Source organism: Protopterus annectens, chromosome 6.part0, assembly GCF_019279795.1.
Source record: "Protopterus annectens isolate FY-2018-M chromosome 6.part0, PAN1.0, whole genome shotgun sequence".
NCBI classification, from domain to species: domain Eukaryota; kingdom Metazoa; phylum Chordata; order Ceratodontiformes; family Protopteridae; genus Protopterus; species Protopterus annectens.
The window spans coordinates 1,921,252,065-1,921,273,111 of NC_056737.1; the positions used below are offsets into that span (position 1 = coordinate 1,921,252,065).

General features: G+C 42.4%; 1 protein-coding gene across 1 annotated transcript in view; it reads right to left on the bottom strand.

Annotated features, from left to right (window-relative positions):
• RETREG2 (reticulophagy regulator family member 2) overlaps positions 1-21,047 on the bottom strand; it is a 1,615,599-nt gene that overhangs the window by 768,920 nt on the left and 825,632 nt on the right. Inside the window, exon 5 of the mRNA XM_044075231.1 lies at positions 4,772-4,856. Coding sequence (XP_043931166.1) covers positions 4,772-4,856 — 85 coding nt within the window. The remainder of the gene's footprint in view (positions 1-4,771; positions 4,857-21,047) is intronic.

Here is a 21,047-nt window from a genome sequence, read left to right on the forward strand (position 1 = left end):
TGAAAGTCTCGGCGATTTAGAGGAGGTAGACAATCGAGAAGACTTTCCTCTCGCCCGAGAGAAGGGGACCGCTCAAACGGCTCCAATGCTATCGGCGCCGACTCCACCACAGCATGGACCACCATCGGCACCGGCGAGCCTTCTTCGAGCCGAGGGGAAGAGTCTGAGCTGCACACTTCCACCGCCCAAGCCATTGGAACCGATGGAGGTGATTCACCTCTCGATACTCCAACTTGCGGCCCAAGGCAATGGAGCCAGGTAGGAGGTATCGAGGCAGACCCTTCGACCTCGGCCCCAAGTCAGTGGAGCTGAGGAAGAAGAGGTCAATTTTGTCTTTTAGAAGTCGGGACGGACTTGTCGGAGCCGATCTTTCTTTTGAAGCAACAGGTAGATCTAAGGCTTCCTCAAAAGAAGATTTGATAAGCCCTTTCAATATTAACTTGTTCTTTGCTCTTGAAGAACTCTAGAGGAGAACGCATGACAGACGCTACAAGTCTCTTGCAGATGTTTCGGCCCCAAACAATAAACACAGACTGAATGACTGTCTGTAATGGACATTTTATATTTGCACCGAAAGTGCATTTTTAAAACCTGACTTTTGTTCCTTAGACATGATACAGGACACAACAAGTAAAAACTCTATGGAAATCTTACTCTACCACAACAAGTATAGCACTATACACAAATTGCCAACTGAAAAGCAAGACACACTGCTGAAAGTACTGTGAAAGTTTACCTCACAACAATTAGAAACAAGTTAAACGGCCCAAAGCCCTCTAATTTAAACGGGCTTTGCCCGAAAAACAACTAACCAAAAGTTAATTAAACCTAATAGCACTCAAAGGTAGGGCAAAGGCCCTCTAACTTAAACGGGCCTTACCCGACTGAATAAATTAAATTTTTTGGAAACAAGCACTCAAAAAAACAATAAGAAATAGTAAGAAATAGCTGTTAAAACAGCTGTTTGGTTAATATAGACAAAAATTCCCTAGGTCAAGGACCAATAAGGTAAAAAGAACCACTTAGCTCCAGCCAAGTCGAGACCACGTCCAGCTAGTTAAGCGGCAAACGAGATCTGGGAAGCAGGTGTAGTGCATCCTGGGATAGGGAGTAGCCCAGCCAATGAGAGACTTTGTGCTAGTGTATTAGTTGCCGAGTCGGAGCCGATGGATTGGCTCCGAACCCATCTGTTGTGAATGTAGGCAAGATAGGATCCCATTACATCGATTGATCCGTTTTCCTGACAGATTTAGACCTGTCCAAATAACAACAAAGCTGCCGATGCACATTAAGGGTGTGCAAAAGGTACTCCCCTCTGTTAGAATGCTGAGGGAAGAAAGTCAATAGATTGGTTAATGGAAAAAAAGTACAGTTTTGTACCTACCATAAATGTAGATGTTCGAAGATCCACATTGCTGCAGTCCTTACACTAGGGTAGTCCGCTGTCCTCGGTCGGCCCGAATATCAAAGCATTACGCTGACGTCGGTCAAGGCGCTTAAGACTGACATCAGGACGACAGGGTACAAATGCGCATGACCGACGTCATATCCTCAGTCTTTTCTTGCCCCAGATGTCAGAAGACCCTAAACAGAAAGGTCAAAACCAAATCATATGAACAATATATATATATACAATATGTACAATATTTACAACCCAAACCACACAACCGCCTCTAACAACAGAGGGGAAGGAGGGAGGGTTGACTGCAGCAATGTGGATCTTCGAACATCTACATTTATGGTAGGTACAAAACTGTACTATGTTCTTCATCTCACATTGCTGCAGTCCTTACACTTGGGTAGAATCCCAAAGCAGAGGTAAGGGAGGATGGCAAAACTATAAAGTAGTAGGAGCTGCCAAAATGCCCTGTAAAATAGCAGTGGCAAACCCAGCCCTAGATTTAGAGTAAAGTGGAAGGTGGTAATGCTTAGAGAAAGTATGCACTGAACTCCAAGTAGCTGCCTCCAAAATATCTTTAGTTGCCACCCCTTAAAAGCTGTAGATGTGGCAGTAGCTCTAGTGGAATGAGGCCTAATCCCAGCTGGAACTTCCTTACCATGATGGGAATAACAGAAAGCAATTCCAATCCACTTAGAAATAGTTTGTTTTGACACAGGCTTGCCCTGAGAACCCAAAGCAAAAGAAACAAACAACTGCTGAGACTGCCTGAACCCTTTAGTTCTGCTCAAATAATATCGCAACTGCCTGTGTATATCCAAGGTGTGCAAAATCTTTTCCCCTTTATTTTGGGGGTTTGCATAAAAAGTAGGCAAATGAATAGTTTGGTTTAAAGCCACACTAGAAACCACCTTAGGCATAAAGGAAGGATTAGTACGTAAAGATACCCTATCCTTATGGAAAATTAAGAAAGGCTCAACTGCCATAAGGGCCTGTAATTCAGAAACCCTTCTCAGAGGTAATGGCCAACAAAAAGCAGTCTTCCATGATAAATATTTCAACTCGGCAGTAGCTGCAGGCTCAAAAGGTTGTAGAGTGAGTTTCTCCAACACAAAATTGAGATCCCAAGCAGGAGTAGGAGCTCTACGTGGAGGTCTTATATTCTTTGCCCTCTAAGGAATTGCTTAAACAAAGGATGAGAAAACAATGGTGGATCACAGTCATAGTGAGCAGAAATTGCTGCAGCATGAATCTTAATAGAAGAGAAGGACAACCCTTTGTCCAGTAACTCAGCAAGATATTGAAGAGCCACACTTAAATTAGGCTTAGCAACATCAAATTCCTTTGCTGCACTCCAAAATAAAAAATCTCTTCCATTTATTCATGATACTTTCCTTGTACTAGGCCTTCTGGCCTCCAAAATAACATTCAAAACTTGCTGCGGAAGCTGAGACCTCCAGGGTTTAAAACAGAATATGGGGGGGGGGGCCAAAAAAGGCTGTTTTAAAAGGGGTGGGGGGGAAGGAAAAAAGTTGGGGAAGGGGGGGGGGGGGGGGGGGGGGTTTTTGGGGGGGGGGGGGGGGGGGGGGGGGGGGGGGGGGGGGGGGGGGGGGGGGGGGGGGGGGGGGGGGGGGGGGGGGGGGGGGGGGGGGGGGGGGGGGGGGGGGGGGTTTTTTTTTTTTTTTTTTTTTTTTTTTTTTTTTTTTTTTTTTTTTTTTTTTTTTTTGTATTTTTTTTTTTTTAAATTTTGTTGTTTTTTTTTTTTGTTTTTATTTTTTTTTTTTTTTTTAAAAAATTTATTTTTCCACCTTTTTTTTCTTTTTTTTTTTTTTTTTTTTTTTTTTTTTTTTAAAAAAATTGCAAAAAACAAATTTTGGACCCTGAGACAAAAAAAAACCCCAAAAAGGTTGGGGGGAATTCCCCCCAAAAAAGGCCCCCAAAGGGGCCATTTTTGGAAAAAAAGGCCCCTTACCAAAAAAAAACCCCCCCCCTTTTCCAAAAAAATAATGGGTTTACCAAAGTGCCCTGTCCGGGCCAGAACCGATTAAAATTTTTAGTTTGCAAAAAGGGTAAAATAAGGAAGCACTTATGGAATTTGTGGCAACAATACATGAGGAACAATGCTCAGGAGGTGGAGGAAGAGGAGTGAGGTTTAGCGGGAAGGCAGGATTAAGCAACTTATATAATGTTGGACTGAATCAACTGTTGTTATAAAGAAGGAACAAAATATATGCAACATATAATTAAATGGAAAAATATTAATATGGTTTGTTTTCTTTTCTATTAATGTGTGTCTATGTCTCAAGTGATAATTTAACATAGGTGTTTTTATAAAAAGTGCTGAAAAATTTTAAGTATCCCATTTACTTCTCACCCTCTTCCCTAAACATCCTACCCTACTTCTCCAGTGTAACTAGAAATAAAAAATATTGCTGCAAAAAATATAACCCATGCACAACAGCTCACTGATCATGCAAATGACCATGGTATCTTACATGTACTTGCCTATCTTTTTTAAAAAAATACAAATATTTAACAAATGACAAAAAAAAATTCTTCTCCATTCTTTTATATAAATGATTAGACCATTTGATAATGCTGATTTCTCATGAAACTTCTGTGTATTTCAATCACATTATATTTCTACGATGCATGTTGCTGTAGATGTAAAAATGTGTTCTGCAAGTCTGGACTTTACAAGTTAATAAATGCAACAATAAATTAATGCTGTTTGTAATGCATATTAAATGATAGAAAAAAATAAGACAAGAACCAAAGCAAATGAAAACAATGAAAACAGAATGCCCGCTATATAATGCATCACAGTTATGGTATAATGCAAATGTATAACAGTTTTGGTAATTGTGCTAGCTAAAACATCTTGCACAGGTTTATAGGATCTATTTTTAGATCGAACTTTTATACACTTCGAACCACATATGGCCGAGACCATATGTTCTAACTTGTAAAAGTTCGAATACTGAAGAAAAAAAAAAAAAAACGAAAAACAAAACTAAACATTCAGATAGCAGGGGAGCTTACCACCCTGCACCCCCTACTTAAATATAACAACAACTCCCGAGATAGCACTACATTGCAGAAAAGTGAAATCTTCCCATTCGACACTCTACAGAGATCTCCATTAAGTCTGATCTAACTTTTACAAGTTCAAACATATAGTCTCGGCCATATGAGGTTCAAACTTGAAGGGGACCCATACATTTATATACATAAACATACATACACACACACACACACACACACACACACACACACACACACAAAATGAAAGAGAGACTGTCATTATGTAAATTTGCTAAACAGAGAGTCAAATGTATATCAGCCTTAGGCAACACAAATCCACATACTTACAGACGATATAAGAGATCATGATGCCTGGAACGTAGTGGCCAGTCACAGCCAGAACTGAACAGCCAGCACATACAGTGGCACAAAACTGTGAAGGGGTTAGAAAAAGGAGAAGGAAAAAAAATAAAAATATTAAACATGCAGGAACTGTCAATTTGAAATGCAAAAGGAAAGGACTCACCAAATTTATTACACCAAAGTACAGCAAAAAGGTGGAAAAAAGGTATATAACATACAAACAGCAGACAATGTAAAATGAAAAAAAGATTACCAATGATAAAACATTGCACTGAAATACAAGCTCACTGCCACGCAACACAACTGAGTACTTTTTTTTTGCATACTACCAATCATTTGTTTGTTTGTAACCCGCTAAAACTGAGGGTCATAAGGAGTATTCAGCAAAAAGTTAACAGTCAACAAACTAAGTTCTTCATCTACTAACTGATCAAGAGGCACTTGTACTGTACAATGTAACAGTATTGTTCATGACTTTTTGCTACAGGTGGCACATGGGACAGGAAATTATCTTATTTTGAAATTACATCTGTCGTGCTGTATCATGAACAAACAGTATCTACTTACCATAATGATGGGTACTGTACAGATGGGCCGGTCTAACCTCATCAACCAAAAGTGCTGAAATTCCAGTTACTAGCCCCTCCCAAGTCCATGATTCCATGCAAAATGGTCTTCTTCTACAGATCTCGGATGAGACACTGAAAGAAGACCACAAAACAGATGCACTGCATACAGACTTCCAAGTCATGTCTACTGCATTGCAGGGGAAGGAGAGGTGGGTATGTTGAGGAGTATTGTCCTGCTCATCTAGATCTATTATTACAGTAAGCACATCATTTTCTATTAGTGATTAGGACATCCATCTTCAGCAAACAGTAATCAGAATCTTAAGCTTATGCTCCTGGGTGGCCATTGTGGAAAAGCACCTCTAATCACTGTGGCTTCACAAGAATCCCTAGACTTGGACATATAATCCAGGTTACAGTGTGTTGTGAATGTACAGAGTGAAGCCAACAAGCAGCTGCACAAATATCACCTACTCATTCATTTCTTAAGAATGTCTGATAGGCAGGCACTGCTGTATAGTTGACTGTGGTGCAGGATCATGTAGCAAAGTTTTGTTACAGTTTTCAGAAAATAATTTGTCGATCAGTTACCAACTTGCAACTGTTAAGTTTCTTAGCTTTACAACCTTCTTTTATCAAAACAGAAATAATGAGAATCTCTTTACTAACTTTACTCAGTTATGCTCACACACACAAAATCTGAGCACTGCAATAAGATACTGCTACTTGAATAACTGGAAAGAAATACAGGCAAGTGAATGGACTGATTAAGAGTTACCTCAGGGGCTACTTTATATATATATAAAAGAAGAATTAGGTTGCACTGATACTCCAGCCTTATAAATGACCAGACTTACACACAAGGCCTATATTTCAGTAGTAAGGCCAAGATAAGGCTACTAGAAAAGAAGTTATGTCTTACCATAATGTTCCATCTGTGTTATAGATCTTTGTTCATTCATTCCCATTAGGACCTTGGTTCCGGCCCCTCGAATGGATACGCCATTTCCAAGCTCATACCAGCCAAAATCTCTCAGCTAAGACCTACCCATAATGCCCTCCTAGCTACTCAGATCGAAGTTTGCTCTGCCCTTAGATAATAGATATAGTAATAGAAAAAAAATAGTAGGAGGCTCTGTCTGAGCAAATACCCTAACCAGGAGTTCCTAAAGTCCACCAGGAGTCCAGGCAGGGGGAATGAGGGTGGGAAGTAATAAATGAACAAAGCTCTACAACACAGATGGAACGTTATGGTAAGACGTAACTTCTCTATCCGATGTTATAAATCTTTGTTTATGGATTACCATTAGGACTGAGTACACAGCTACTTGAGTCCTGGGTGGCCCTAAGGAAGGATATTCCTGAGCACCATAGAACCAAAAGATGCTCACTCTCTGGAGGCCAAATCCAATTTTTAATGAGATATAAAGGTATGAGGTCTTGCCCAAGTGGCTGCTGTGCAGATATCATCCATAGAGGCTCTGGAATGAAATGCTATAGAAGTAGCCATAGATCTGGTAGAATGAGTCTTTATTCTGGAAGGTAAGGGTAGCTTATTCTGCTGGTAGATAAAGGTAATGACGTTTCTAAGCCAGGAGGATAAAGTCACATTGGAAACAGGTTTACCTAATCTGGGTCCTGCAAAGGCCACAAACGATTGATCCGTTTTCCTGACAGATTTAGAAATGTCCAAATAACAACAAAGCTGCTGATGCACATTAAGGGTGTGCAAAAGGTACTCCCCTCTGTTAGAATGCTGAGGGAAGAAAGTCAATGTGAGATGAAGAACATCAGAAATGACCTTGGGCAAGAAAGAAGGGTCAGTATGAAGGGACACCCTAATCTGTGTGGAAGATCAAGTAAGAACTCTTGACATCAAAGCCTGCAGCTCAGATACACTTCCTGCTGAGGTAAGTGCTACTAGAATAAATTTTTCCATGACAAAAATTGCAAATCACATGAATCAAATGGCTTGAAAGGAGAACCTGAGAGAGACTGAAGTCCCACAGTCAAGTCCCAGGGTTCTAAGGGAGACTTGACCGGAGGTTTTACATGCAATTCTCCTTTCAAAAAGGTCTTGCATAGGCGGTGTGACAAAGAATTATCAAGATCATTATGAAAATTGGCGATAGCTGCTAACTGTACAGTGATCGTCGAAGCTGAGGGTCCTGCATGCAAAACAGTAGTCAGGTATTGTAGGATCTTTTGAATAGGCATAGAGAAAGGGTCTAAGTTCTGATCTTTGGCCCAAATAGAGAACCTAGTCCATTTACTAGAATAAACTTTCCTAGTGGATGGTTTGTGTGAAGCCAGAAGAATTTCATGAACAGGAGATGGGATGTCCAGCAGCTTGGCAATCAGTGGAAGTGAAGAAACCAAACTGAGCTTGAGACTGTACAGGTTCGGATGAATCTGTCCCAGAGGATGAGATAACAGGTCTTGGGAATGATCCAGGATCCACGGACTGTGAATCAGATGAGGCCATAGGGAAGACCCGGTGGCCAATCGTGCATTAGAGCATCCCTCGGTGGTTCCCCCTGAGGGTGGATCACGGCAAAGTAGCTTCTGCATTTGTAGTTTGGGGGGGAGCAAACAGGTCGCAGCAAGGCTTGCCCCAGTATTGGAAAATCCGATCTGCTGTTACAAGGTTGAGGGACCACTCGTGAGGCATCAGTATGTTCCTGCTCAGATTGTCCGCAATAAGGTTGGAACTCCAGGGAATGTGTGTTGCTATAAGGAAGCAGTTGGAAGCTATCGCCCAGTGCCAAATTCTCATGACTTCCCGACACAGGGGGTAAGACTTGGATCCACCTTGCTTGTTGATATACCAGATGAGTGACATGTTGTCTGACTGAATTGCAATGGTCCCAGAGGTTAGGGATGCATGGAATGCTTGCAATGTTAGCAGAAATGCCCTCAGTTCTAGGACATTTATGTGCAAATTCTCCTCCATGGGGGACCAAGTGCCTTGGACAGTCTTTCCCTGGAAATGCCCCCCCTCCCACCCTAACAGGGAAGCGTCTGTGGTCACCATGGCCGTGGGCTGGGGAAGACAGAACGGTTGAAACCAAAGATTCGTTTGTGGGTTCATCCACCTTAACATTTCTTCCTTGCAACAGTTTGAAAGACTTAACATGTGGTCAAGTGGGCAAATTAGCAATGACCATTGTGTGGAAAGGAGCCACTGTAGGATTCTCATGTGCAGTCTTCACCAGTGGTACCAACGTAATGGCAGCCGCCATGGAGCCTAAGAGTTGCAGTACAAGACGTGCTGGTACATAGGTCTGAGGAATAAGGTCTTGGATTTGGTGTGTTATGTTCAAAAACCTAATAAGAGGGAAGAGAAACTCGACAGGATGTTGTGTCGAAGATCGCTCCAAAGAATTTCAGTGTCTTCGTTGGAGACATTGAGATTTGTCATTTATCATTTTACGTGATTTCAATATTGACTGGCAATCCTGTTCTGGCAACCATCCAACCCATCATGTAAACCTTCATGGCCTCATCCATCTAGTCCGGTCACCAACCAGGATAAATAAAAACTCCAGCAAGCACACTACCCTGGATTGGATATTAGTCAGTAAGAGCCCCCAGTCATATATAACAGGCTGCTTATCAGATAGCCTCAGTGATCACTCCCCAACATTCCTACTCAAAAAATACCTATACCAAGCTAAACCTGTCATCTACCGTGAAATACGTAAAAAACTAAACTTTAACCCACTCACATTCATCTCATCCCTCAAAGAATGTAACTGGCATCCTCTAAAGTACCTCAGTCTTGATGACGCAGTTGCATTTTTTAATACTACCTTCCTGAGCATCCTTAAGTACCATGTCCCCATAAGACTTTCCAGAATCAAAGCACAACCCTCCTCATGGCTACAGAAAACCACTAAGTCAGACATAAAAAACGGGGATAAAGCCTGGGAGCACTGGCGCAAAACCAAAACCCCCTCAACTAGACAGAAATTCCTAGAACTACGTAATAGAGTCAAAAAGCTAATAAAACAGGACAAATTCCAATACTACTAGTCTGCCCTAGACTCCTCCCAACACAGCCCCAAACAATTCTGGTCCTCCATAAACTCCATCCTCCACCCAGGTAAAGTCAGTACCCCTCCTCCTAACATCCCTCACTCCTCAGAAAATATTGCTACCTCATTCAACACATACTTCACACAAACCATACTATCACTAGCTAAACAACAAAACCCCCCTCCCCTCCAACCCACACCTTCAACTAGTAATCTCCCCACTGCCTTCTCTTTTTCTCCTGTACCTACCTCCAACATAAAAAACTCTTAACTAACTTAAGCCCATCAAATTAGCAGCAGACAACCTCCCAAGTGAATACCAACAAATCGCAGCTGATGCTCTGGCCTACGCAGTATCCATCTTGATTAACCAATCTCGATCAGAAAGTTACGTTCCCACACTGTGGAAAGTATCACATATAACTCCCCTCCACAAAGGCGGACCCTCCACAGAACTAACCAATTACCGCCCCATAGCTATTCTCCCTCCACTCTCCAAAATACTAGAGAGATGCATACACATTCAGGTCTCAGACTACCTCCTTACCAACAACCTCCTTTCCAATACTAAGCATGGTTTCCGACCAAACCATAGCACCACCACGGCCTTACTCTCCTTTACTAACACTATCCTTCAGCATAAAAACAATGGCTATCTCTCCTCTGCTACTTTCCTAGACCTATCTAAAGCATTTGACATGGTCCCACACAAACAACTTCTCTCTGTCCTCAGTAACCTATCCTTCTCACAAATAGTCACCAACTGGTCTCAGAGATACATGTCTGACCGCCAACAATCCGCTGTATGGCAGAATGACATATATCACCAACTACCTGTCTCCATAGGAGTTCCCCAAGGATCCATCCTTGGACCCCTACTCTTCTCTGTTTTCACCAATAATCTTGCCTCTGCCACCAAACATGGCACACACGTACAATACGCAGATGACTCAACCATCATATGCTCAGCCCAGTCCCTACCCAAACTGCAAAAAGTCACACAGGAAGCCTTTTTCTCTGTTGAAACTTGGTTATCCGATGCCCAATTAATACTCAACCCAAACAAAACTAAACTACTCATCTTCCAACCCACCAAACATACTCAAAACAACTCTCACTTTAACAACACAGCAAAAGACAACACCACTATATATCCTACTGAACACACCAAATTGCTAGGAGTGGAAATAGACAAACTAAAATTTGACATTCACATATCAATGACCATAAAAAAAGTCCACAAAAAACTAGGAGTGTTATACAGAAATAAGCCACTTCTCACCAAAGCAGCAAAGTCCCACCTTATCTCTACCCTACTTTATGCCTCTCTAATATATACCAACCTAAGGCAATGCGATCTAAACAAGCTAGAGACCTGCTACAACAAAATCGCCAAATTCGCCACAGGGGCATCCTACCATAGTCACCACCGTCTCTCACTTGCTGAACTTGGTTGGCTTGAACTCCCTCATCTCCTTCAATGGTATCAACTCTCACTCACCCACAAACTAGTAAACCATCCACTAAATGTCCCATCTCTCCAGAATCTACTCCAACCCTATCGCACCACCAGACCACTAAGATCCAGCAACAAAAGTCACTTGCAGATCACTAAAGCCAATAACTCTGCTGGTGAAGCATATTCTCTTGCGCCATAGCCAAATTATGGAACTCCCTCCCACCCACAATTACCTCCATATCATCATGCACCCACTTCAAAACTTTACTAAAAGCGCACCTAAAAACATGCTGGCTATGCCCTTGCAACTCCCACTCCAATATCACCCACCCCATCTAACCACTACCTTTCTTTCCACTCCACTAACTACCTTGCTTATAGCAAGCTCAGATGGTCATAAGCCTAGTACTTATTATACAGCAGGAACTTCTTATTGTAACATTTGTTAATGCCTGTTATGTACTTCACAGGTAAAGATTCTAGTTGTCTACTGATGTACTATGTTCTTCATCTGTAAATATGTTGTAATTGCTATGTAAATTGTTAATCGCTATGTAATCCAATATAACTACTGTCTGTTTATTTTAACTGTGGAGCTTTTCTCCCCGTGCCTCTGATGAAAATGGACCTACGTCCAGTCGGACACTCCCGGTCAACAAATATAAATAAATAAATTTGTCCTTGTCAACTGTAATCCTCAAGTGGAGAGCGAGACCTTGAGTGTAAGAAGATTCCTGGTCGGAGCCGTAAGGAGCCAATTGTCTAGATAGGGAAACACCTGAAATCCTTGTAGTCAAAGATGAGCTACCACAACTGCCATACATTTGGTGAACACTCGAGGGACTGTCGAGAGACCGAATGGCAGTGCCCTGAAATGGTAGTGATTGGCTCCTAGCCGGGTGCAGAGAAACCTCCAGGAGTGGCGATCCATCTTTATGTGATCGTACATGTCCTGGAGGTCTATAGAGCACATCCAGTTATCCCTCCCTAGGAAGGAAAGAATGGACTGCATTGTGACCATCCAGAAATTTTGAAGTTTGATAAATCTGTTCAACAGGCTGAGATCCAGGATGGGTCTCCATTCCCCTATCTTTTTTGGCACTAAAAAGAACCTCGTGTAAAACCTGGATCCTATCTGGTCTGGTGGTAGTGGTTGGATGACACTCTTCCTTAGCAGCTTTTCTATTTCTAAGGCTGCTAATTCCCTCTGATTGGGTCGTACATCAGGGATGTGAGTTAAACCGAATGGTATTTGGTAGCCTCTGGATATTATTCTCTGCACCCAAACATCAGCAGTAATAAGATTCCAGGCTGGTAGATGCAGAGAAAAATGACCCCCGACTGCTTCCAGAGGAAAGCAATCGGGCAGCTGCTCAGGAGCACTGGTAGGGTCTGCCGGAGAAAATCCCTAGCGCCCTGGTTACTCGGACCCCCTCTACCCCGAAAGGGACATCTTCCATACGAGTTGCCCCCTCTGCCCCAAGGGGATTGTTCACCACGAGTGTCACAAAAAGGTCCTTGGGATTTCTTGAACCACATTTTTCCTCCCTTCTAGTTCCTGGAGTAGGACCTCTGGGGGTTGGAAAGGGGCATTCCCACAGCAGACAAGGTCTTTCCCTCTTTCTCACTACGTGTAAGTGTGTCTCGTACTTTGGGTCCAAAAAGTGCAGATTCATTGACAGGTGCATTGACGAAGGAAGATTTAAAGGGGTCTGCGAAGTCACACAACTACATCCAAGCATTACGTCTCATGACAACGCCTGATGTGGCAGCTCGAGCTGCCCACTTGGTGGAGTGAGATATTAAAAGCATTGAGGAGTTAGAGATTGATTCAAGGGCAGCTAGCTGCGAGGCAACAGTATCACGCACCTCATCAGGCAGTACCCCACCAAAGAGGGAGACATTTTGGAAATTAGGTCTCTTTGGAGGCGAGTAAAGTGTGCCAGATAGTACAATGACTGAAAGGCGAATGTCACTGAAGCATAGATTCGTTTCCCTAGTCTGTCCATAGTCGGGGACTCTCTGTTTGGAGGATGGACGGTGGAACTATGTTTTGCCAGTTCCCTCTTGGTGGCCACCGCCACAACCATAGAATCAACTGTCAAGTGCTATGACCATGTGGGGCTGGTCTTCAGGTGTAGATAACATTTTTCTCTGGCCCCTGTGGGACAGTTTCTACATTGTCTGGGACCTTCCAGGCATGCTGCACAATGATTTTAACAAGGTCATCTGCCGGTGGAGTCAACCAGGAAGTAGATGGCCGGGCACGGAAGGCCGGCAGGAACACAGATTCTTCAGGAGGAGGGTTACAGGACTTCCAGTCTCCCTGCTGCTTGAGGATTTCAAAAACCTCTCAGAATGTGATGTCATCTGGGGAAGACCGTGGGGACCCTTCAACCTCATCACAATCAGTGTCTTCAGTGATAGATTCCTCCAGTGAATCAAGGTGCTTCCGCTTGCACCATTTCTTCTGGGGTGGCTCCCCAGTGGGATCTTCTGAGGAGGACTCCAGAGAAGGGGTTCCCTTCAAAGAGGGTTCTTGTGACTCCTGTGTGCCTGGGGTCCTGTAATAGAGGGTTGGGAGAGGTGCATGCTAGGGGAGGGTTCTGATACTGATGTCATTGGTGCTGACTGCGAATCCACTACCTGTACAGCAGGCCCACCTGAGGAAAGGTGTAGTCCGGAACCGGGAGGGACAACCTCGGAACTGGGGTCACACCTCGCTGTGAGGAGCCCACTTCCAGGTGAGGAGCTCTGAGAGAAATGGAAGCCGTTTGAGACATGGACATAGATGGCACCAGCGAGAAAATACGCGCCGGGCTAGGTACCAAGGTACGGAGGGTCCAAGCACTGCTTTGGGAGGGCATCAGTTCCACCGGAGCCGATGCAGCAAGGGTGGACGGTGCCGACATGGAAAACACTGCTGTTGGAACACAGACAGTATGCACCGGATGAAGTATCTTGTCTTTGGCAGGTATTCGAGTTTTGGAGCCAAAGAAACTGTCGGCACTGTGGCTGGGGATGGTGCCGAAGCAGGTATATTTAATTGGAGCCAATGTCTGATCCAAAGACAGCACCGAAGTCAGTGGTGCCGAGTTCGGAACTGAAATAAGGGTGAATATCATGGACGGCACCGAGGGAGAAGAGACAGAGCCTGGTGCCGAAGAGGTCAAGAGGTCGCTGCCAACGGCACCGGCGAAGCACGGAGCCGACTCAGTTCCGTAACTGACGGAGATGCAGGAACCGAGTGACTCTGTTTGTCCTTATGTTTTTTGTAGGGGGTGAGACCTCCGATCCAGATAGAGTCTCTGAAAAAGGTGCCTTGAGTAATCCATTTTTCCTTATGTTTTCTGGTCTCTGGAGGGGGTGAGACCTCTGACCCAGATAGAGCCTCTGAAAAAGGTGTCTTGAGTAATCCTTTTAAGATAAGTTTATGTTTACATTCTGCTACTGTACAGTTACTAAAACTAGCCCAAATGTCACAGTCAGTTTTAATATGATCCACACCCAAACAGTAGACACAATGTACATGTGTATCTGAGTTAGGCATCTTACGTCCACACTTGTCACACTGTTTAAATCCCAACTTAGCTTTGTCTGACATAGTAAGGCAACAAGGCTATCCTATAGGAAAAATTAAGGGAGAAAATACCAATAATGTTATTTTAAAAAAATACCACTAGTAAAAAGGAAAGGCCTGTCAAAGACAGGACAGAGAGACAGTACCAATAAAGGTAAAAAATTAAATTGCCAAGGAAAAGGATAGGAAATAGGCTTACGTTATATGCAACAGTGAGAAAAGGCCAACTTGACTAAAAATTAAATAATTTTGAAGAGAAACTGTCTTAAAATTAACAATTTTCTACTTGGCTTTGAGAGAGATGGCTAACACGTCTGACTAGGAATGTGGCAAATGAGATCTGGAGTAACTAGGAGAGGGGCATTATGGGTAGGTCTTAGCTGAGAGTTTTTGGCTGGCGCGAGCTTGGAAATGGCTGTATAGGTTCCGAGGACAGAACAGGGGTCCTAATGGTATGACAAAGATTTACAACATCAGATTGACTCTTTCAAGAAAGGTACTTCAAAACTGCTTTAATAACATAAATCAGACAAAGGAAGGGTTAACATTTATAAAATTAAATACAAATCCCATAAAAGTATGAGATCCTTGGCAGGAAATTGGATCTGGAAAGTACCTATTAAAAATACTTGCACACTGTAAAAGTCTGTCTTGATGCCAAAAAAGAACAGGTACTTAAACCTGTATCAAAATTTTGGAAAAAATCTAAGACTGCAGGCACTGGAATAGTTAAAATGTCTGACCCTTTGGAAGTAGCCCAAGCTGTAAACTGTGCCCATTTACTCTTGCAATGTTTTGTTAGTACCGGGCGTCTAAGCAAAAGTAAGGATTTTAACCAACCTAGGCAATGTACTCATACGTATGGCATGAAGATTCAAGTGAAGTTTGCAAGATGGGTCAATCAGGGCTCTTGCTGGATTCAAAGCACAGTGTTTTTTTTTTTTTTTTTAGAAGATGAGGCCACAGCAAAGAAATCATACTTGTCAAGTCTGGAAAAGTTACAAGAATGACCTCAGGTTGGCTTCTTGAATGAACTGTGGAATAAGGAGAAAATGGGGGGGGCATAAAATTATATTGGGAGACACTTGTAGAAGAAAGCATCCCAGGGACACTCTCCCAGTGTGTGTGTGGTGGTGGGGGCAGGCATGACACGGTAAGAAGTTGCTGCTTATGGCAACAGGTAAGGGATGGATACAGATTGCAACAAGGCTTACCCAAGGATAGAAGTTTCCTCTACAAACTGACTAAGGGATGACATACAAGGCATCAATATGTCTGTTACAGAACTGGCCTCCTCAATAATGTGAATGGCCATCAGAAAGTCATCTGTTGACACCAGCTCATTCCCATTTTGTCACTGCTTCTTGACAGGGTAGGCGTGAGTTCCATCCTATGTGTATACCACATCAATGCCATGCTGTTGGTGTTGATAACTGCTCCAAGCCAAAATGAACTCCGCACGTAAGGCAGGTGCAAACAGCCAAAAAGCAAACACAAAGTCAAGAAAGGAGGCCAGCACTAAGAATGATAACTCGGTTTATTCCAAATAGTGACGAATCAAACAGGAGCATACAACCGATCACTCAGAGGCCCCCAGCGAAGTAAACCAACGTGATCCAAAAAAAAACGAACTTCGCACGTAAGGCAGGTGCAAACGGCCAAAAGGCAAACACAAAGTCAAGAAAGGAGGCCAGCACCAAGAGTGATAACTCAGCTTTTTGGACGTTTGCACCTGCCTTATGTGCCGAGTACGTTTTGGCTTGGATCGTGCTGGTTTACTTTGCTGGGGGCCTCTGAGTGATCGGTTGTATGCTCTGGTTTGATTCGTCACTATCTGGAATAAACCGAGTTATCACTGTTGGTGCTGGCCTCCTTTCTTGATGTTGATAACTGCACCTTGGGGAAGGGAGATCTGAAATGCTTGCAGAATGAAGACTGCCACAAATTCTATAGCACAGATACACAGACTGGTCTCAGTCTGTGACCAAACACGTTGAATTGTCTGCCCTTTACACTAACCCCACCACCACCCTAGGTAAGAGGTAACGTATAGCTCCGCAAGTAAACTTACCATGACAGTACAAGTTCAAATAATCACAGCTGCAGTAGCCCAAGCTATACTGGTAGATTACCACAGCTTAAAATTACTTGGAGGATGACAGCCCAAGAGCCCTGGAGAATGTTCCTAGCAAAGCTTCAAGATCTGGACAATGAATCTAGATGACAGATTTCTGGAATCCAACCCTTTCCAAAAAGGCACAAATGAAGCAAAGGCCCAGCAGTAACACAATTAAGATCCCAAGGAGGAGCCACTTGTTTTCTAGGAGGCTTCATATTTAATACCCCATTCAAAAATGTTTCCACATGAGACCACATCAGAAGACGAGGATCCATGTAAAGGCATGCTGAAATGGCCAACAGATGAACCCTGACTGACAAGTAAGATAGGCCATAGTATAATGACTCACACAAATGCAGAACCAGAGAAACACTAGCCCCGAACGGGTGTTGGTTGTTTTCTTGGTTAGAACTAGCAAACCTTTTCCATTTGCTAATATATGATTTTACAGTACTCAGACTTGTTGCCTCCTTTAATATCCGCTGCACATCCTAAGAAAAACGGTGCATCAAAGGTTAAAAGATTCGGTCATCCAAGCAATTAGTTAGTTGTTTGGGTCAGGCTGTATGAAACACCCTTGTGTGCTTGTCTGAGTAAATTCAGTCTGTAAGAAGCTTGTGGTAATTGCCCCTGGTCATTGCAAAAGAAGAGAGAATTACTACTGCCTGGATCAGAAGAGGGTCTTTAGAGGGTCCTCCTTAATCCTCAGAACGACTCTGAATATTACTGGAAAGGGTGGTGGAAAAGCATATAGGAACATTCCTGTTCAAAGAAAAGAAATAAAAACCTGTCTTCCAGGCCTTCAAAGATGGGACCTGGAGCACAATTTCACCAACTGATACTTGAGAGTAGAGGCAGAGAGATATATTTGAAGTGTCTCACACACACACACACACACGTATCAAATCGTGGAAAATCCCATGATAACATTTCCATTAGTGAGGGTCTGTCCTGGCTCTGACAAGCTGGTCTGCAACACAATTTTGTTCTGATGATATATGTAAAATACCTGTAGAGTGAGATTGTACTGAAGCTCCAGGCTACATTGTTTCCCCCTTGTTTATGTACCACATCACTGTGATGCTGTCTGTAAACAGTTGAAAAATATCCCAAGGACCAAAAATGAATGGGAGAGTTGAGGACATTTATAAGTGCCTATATCTTGTATTTTGTGTAATCTAGTTGGTCTTTTCTGTTCCAAAAACCTTGCAATTTTATCTCCATATACACTGCTCCTAAAGCAAATTCCGAGGTGTCTGCAGTAATAGACTGCGCTGCAGTTCAGAGTGTGAATGGGAAAGCTGCATTTTGAAAAACATGGTTCTCTCCAGAAAAACAAAAATGTCCCTATCCACAAACCCCAAAACTGGAATTTGAAATGTTAGGGGAGGTTTATGCTGGAACAATACAGACTTCATCTAGCAATGGATTTTTGTCAACTGGATTCTTAAATCATTATTTGGTATCATGACAATCAGACACCATGGGGACCCAGACCCCGAGGAATTATCTTGCTGAGACGCTAGAAAAAACTGTAGATAAGAGTTTCTACTTTTATCTATGGCCAAAATCTTCTTTGAACTGAGGTATCAAACAGGCACTCCCAGGAAAATAGATATGATGACATACAGAATTTTGTACAAGAAATCCAAATCAATAGATTTAAAATTAATTTTGATGGGTTACAATATGGGCAGTCAGTAAACTTTCTAGATATTACAAAGGTAGGTACTGTTGGTTTAATTACAAATTTTTTACGGAAATTGGGGACCCACCATGATTTCCTACAATATAGAACTTTTCTAATATTAATAATTTACCATTTTATTCAAGTGGTTCATACATCTGTAGAACTAATAAATTGGTTTATGCAATCACATGTGATGCCATAAGTCTATATATGGCAAAACTACTTTTAAAGTATGAAACTGTTTTTATTTTAAGTTTGGCACTTTATTACCTAGAGGCTTAAACACACAATGCTGTTGGAAAATGTGGATTTAATTGAGCAATTTTATTATTTAATTGTATATTAGTTTATTTATTGATTGATTATATATTATATATGCTATGTTACTTGTTTTGTTGCTGTTTACTCCCAGGAAAATAACCTTGTGAGAATTGGGAAAAATGTATATATTATCTTGGAATGCCTGTCTGTGTAGGAGATCTCTTACCAAAGTAAGAGATTCCTGACACTAAAAAATGCTCTGCAAAGAAAATCAAATCCTCTAAATAAGGAAAAATGTGAATACTTTGCCATTTGTGTTAAGCTGTCACAGGGGCTACACAGTTTACTATTCTTTTAACAGTGGATAGACCATAGCATAATGCAGAGAAACTGAATGTGATCCAGATGAAGAAAACATTTAGAAACTTCTGTAATCTGGACCTAGAAATGTGATATGCATCTTTTAAATCAAAGGCTATGAGATGATAATTCTAAACTGGATCAGAAACATTTTTGAGTAAAAGCTTTCTTTACTCCTTAAACAGGTGGTGGAAGAGCATCTATCAGCTCCTGAGAGGGCATATGCTCAAAGACAGGAGGGGAGAGTTAAGTCTGGTGATTAGTGGGAGATCACTAGAAAAGAAAGGAGAAACTCCCATTACCAAGGGTAACCTTCATGGGTTTAGGGTTTGCCAGGTGGGAGGCAGAAGTCTTGTAAACAGTCAAAGACTTAATAGACATTCGTTGGGGGGGGGATTCCCTCGATTTTGTGAAAACTCACTGTAATAGCTTTTTAAATGTTGGCTTTCCACTAGCATTGAGTTTTTCATTTATTTACTTTTGAGAAGGTAGTACAAGGGAGCATAAAATTCTTTGGCCAGCACAAAGAGGGAAGGCTGAAAAACTGAGATCCCATGAATCACTATACCTCTGAAACACTCCCATGAATCACCATACCTCTGAAACACTAAGGACTTCTGCAGTAGATGATACAAAAGTAACTGTATCCAACAGTAAATTCAAAATTTCATTTTTTTTTACATTTGGAAGGTTTTGAGAATGCAACCAAGCAAATCCCCAAATGACAGTTTGTGGCAACAGCCCTAAAAGTGGCATCAACAAAATCATTTGAAACATTGGGTAGCCACTTCAAACAGAGAAGCAACCAAACTACATATAGCAGATTTCCTCATAAGAGGAAACAAACAGATGCCTATTTTGAGAATATATGGAGTATTATGGCAAGTGTGAACCTTAACATAAGAGCCTTACACAGCTCTGAATACTAAAAGTTATGTACTTACCATAACTTGGCATCTCTGCTATCCAGTGTCATTATTCATCGCAAATAGGTCTTTAGTCCGGCCTCGGATCTGAGCCAGCAACTGTCAAACAAATCCCGATCTTAAGCTATTCCCCTTCCCATAATCCCCTGCTACCTTCTAAGCCTCAGATCGAGTTTGCTAAACCAATGAAAACTTAGAAGAAACTTTGCAAAGATCAGAACATTCCAAAATACCAGCCACACCAGCTTACCAGAACCCCCAGAAAGGAGGAGGACGAGAATGTGATGAAAGACAACACTGGATAGCACAGATGCCAAGTTATGATAAGTACATAACTAATGATATCCATGTCATCATTCATCACAAATGGGTCAGAGTCCCCATCTACTAAGTACCCTGGGTGGCCTTAAGGAAGGATAAGGAAAACTCTGCTCCTAGACACCAAGTCCAATATGTAGCGCAAAATGAAAGTTTGTGGATTAGACCAAGCTGCAGCGGCACAAATCTCATCCAGGGAAAGTCTAGCCAAGAAGGCATAAGCTGTAGCAACAGACCTAGTGGAGTGGGCCTTAATGGTCTGGACAATTCCAAATACCTAGTATCATAGATGTAGGAAATACAATTAGCAATCCACCTGGAAATAGTCACTTTGGAAACTGCCTGGCACTCTGTTCTGAGAGAAGGCCACAAAAAACATCTGCAACAACTGGAAAGGCCGCAGAAATACCTCACTAAAAGAATCACAGGCCTAAAGCAGATGCCCTACGCTGACCGCCTTAAAAAACTCCAGCTATACTCTGTCGTATATCATCTACTTAGAGGCGATCTCTGCTTAACATACAAGGCCATGTCAAACCCAGAGCTGTTGGACATGCTACACTTAAAAAAATCTCAATACCTCAGAGCCACACGCTCCAGGGATCTAAACCTTGTAATCACAATAAACAAAACATGCTGGAGAGATAGGTTCATGACCCAGAGACTCCCCAGACTCTGGAATAGATTACCCATACATGTCAAGCAGAGTGCCTCTTTGGCTCTCTTCAAAAAGAACCTTGACGACTGGATGGGAGAAAGGAAATTCACCCCGGGGATCACATCAGTCGCCCTGCTAGACAGGGGTCCAGGGAAGTAAATAGTGTGGGAAGAAATAGTCAGGGAATTGTTATGGCTAGGCTTGCATAGGCCCTTGATAGCCTAGTACCAACCTATGAACTGGTCTGACTTCCTAAATTTCTCAGCCCTTTTCAGATAAAAAAG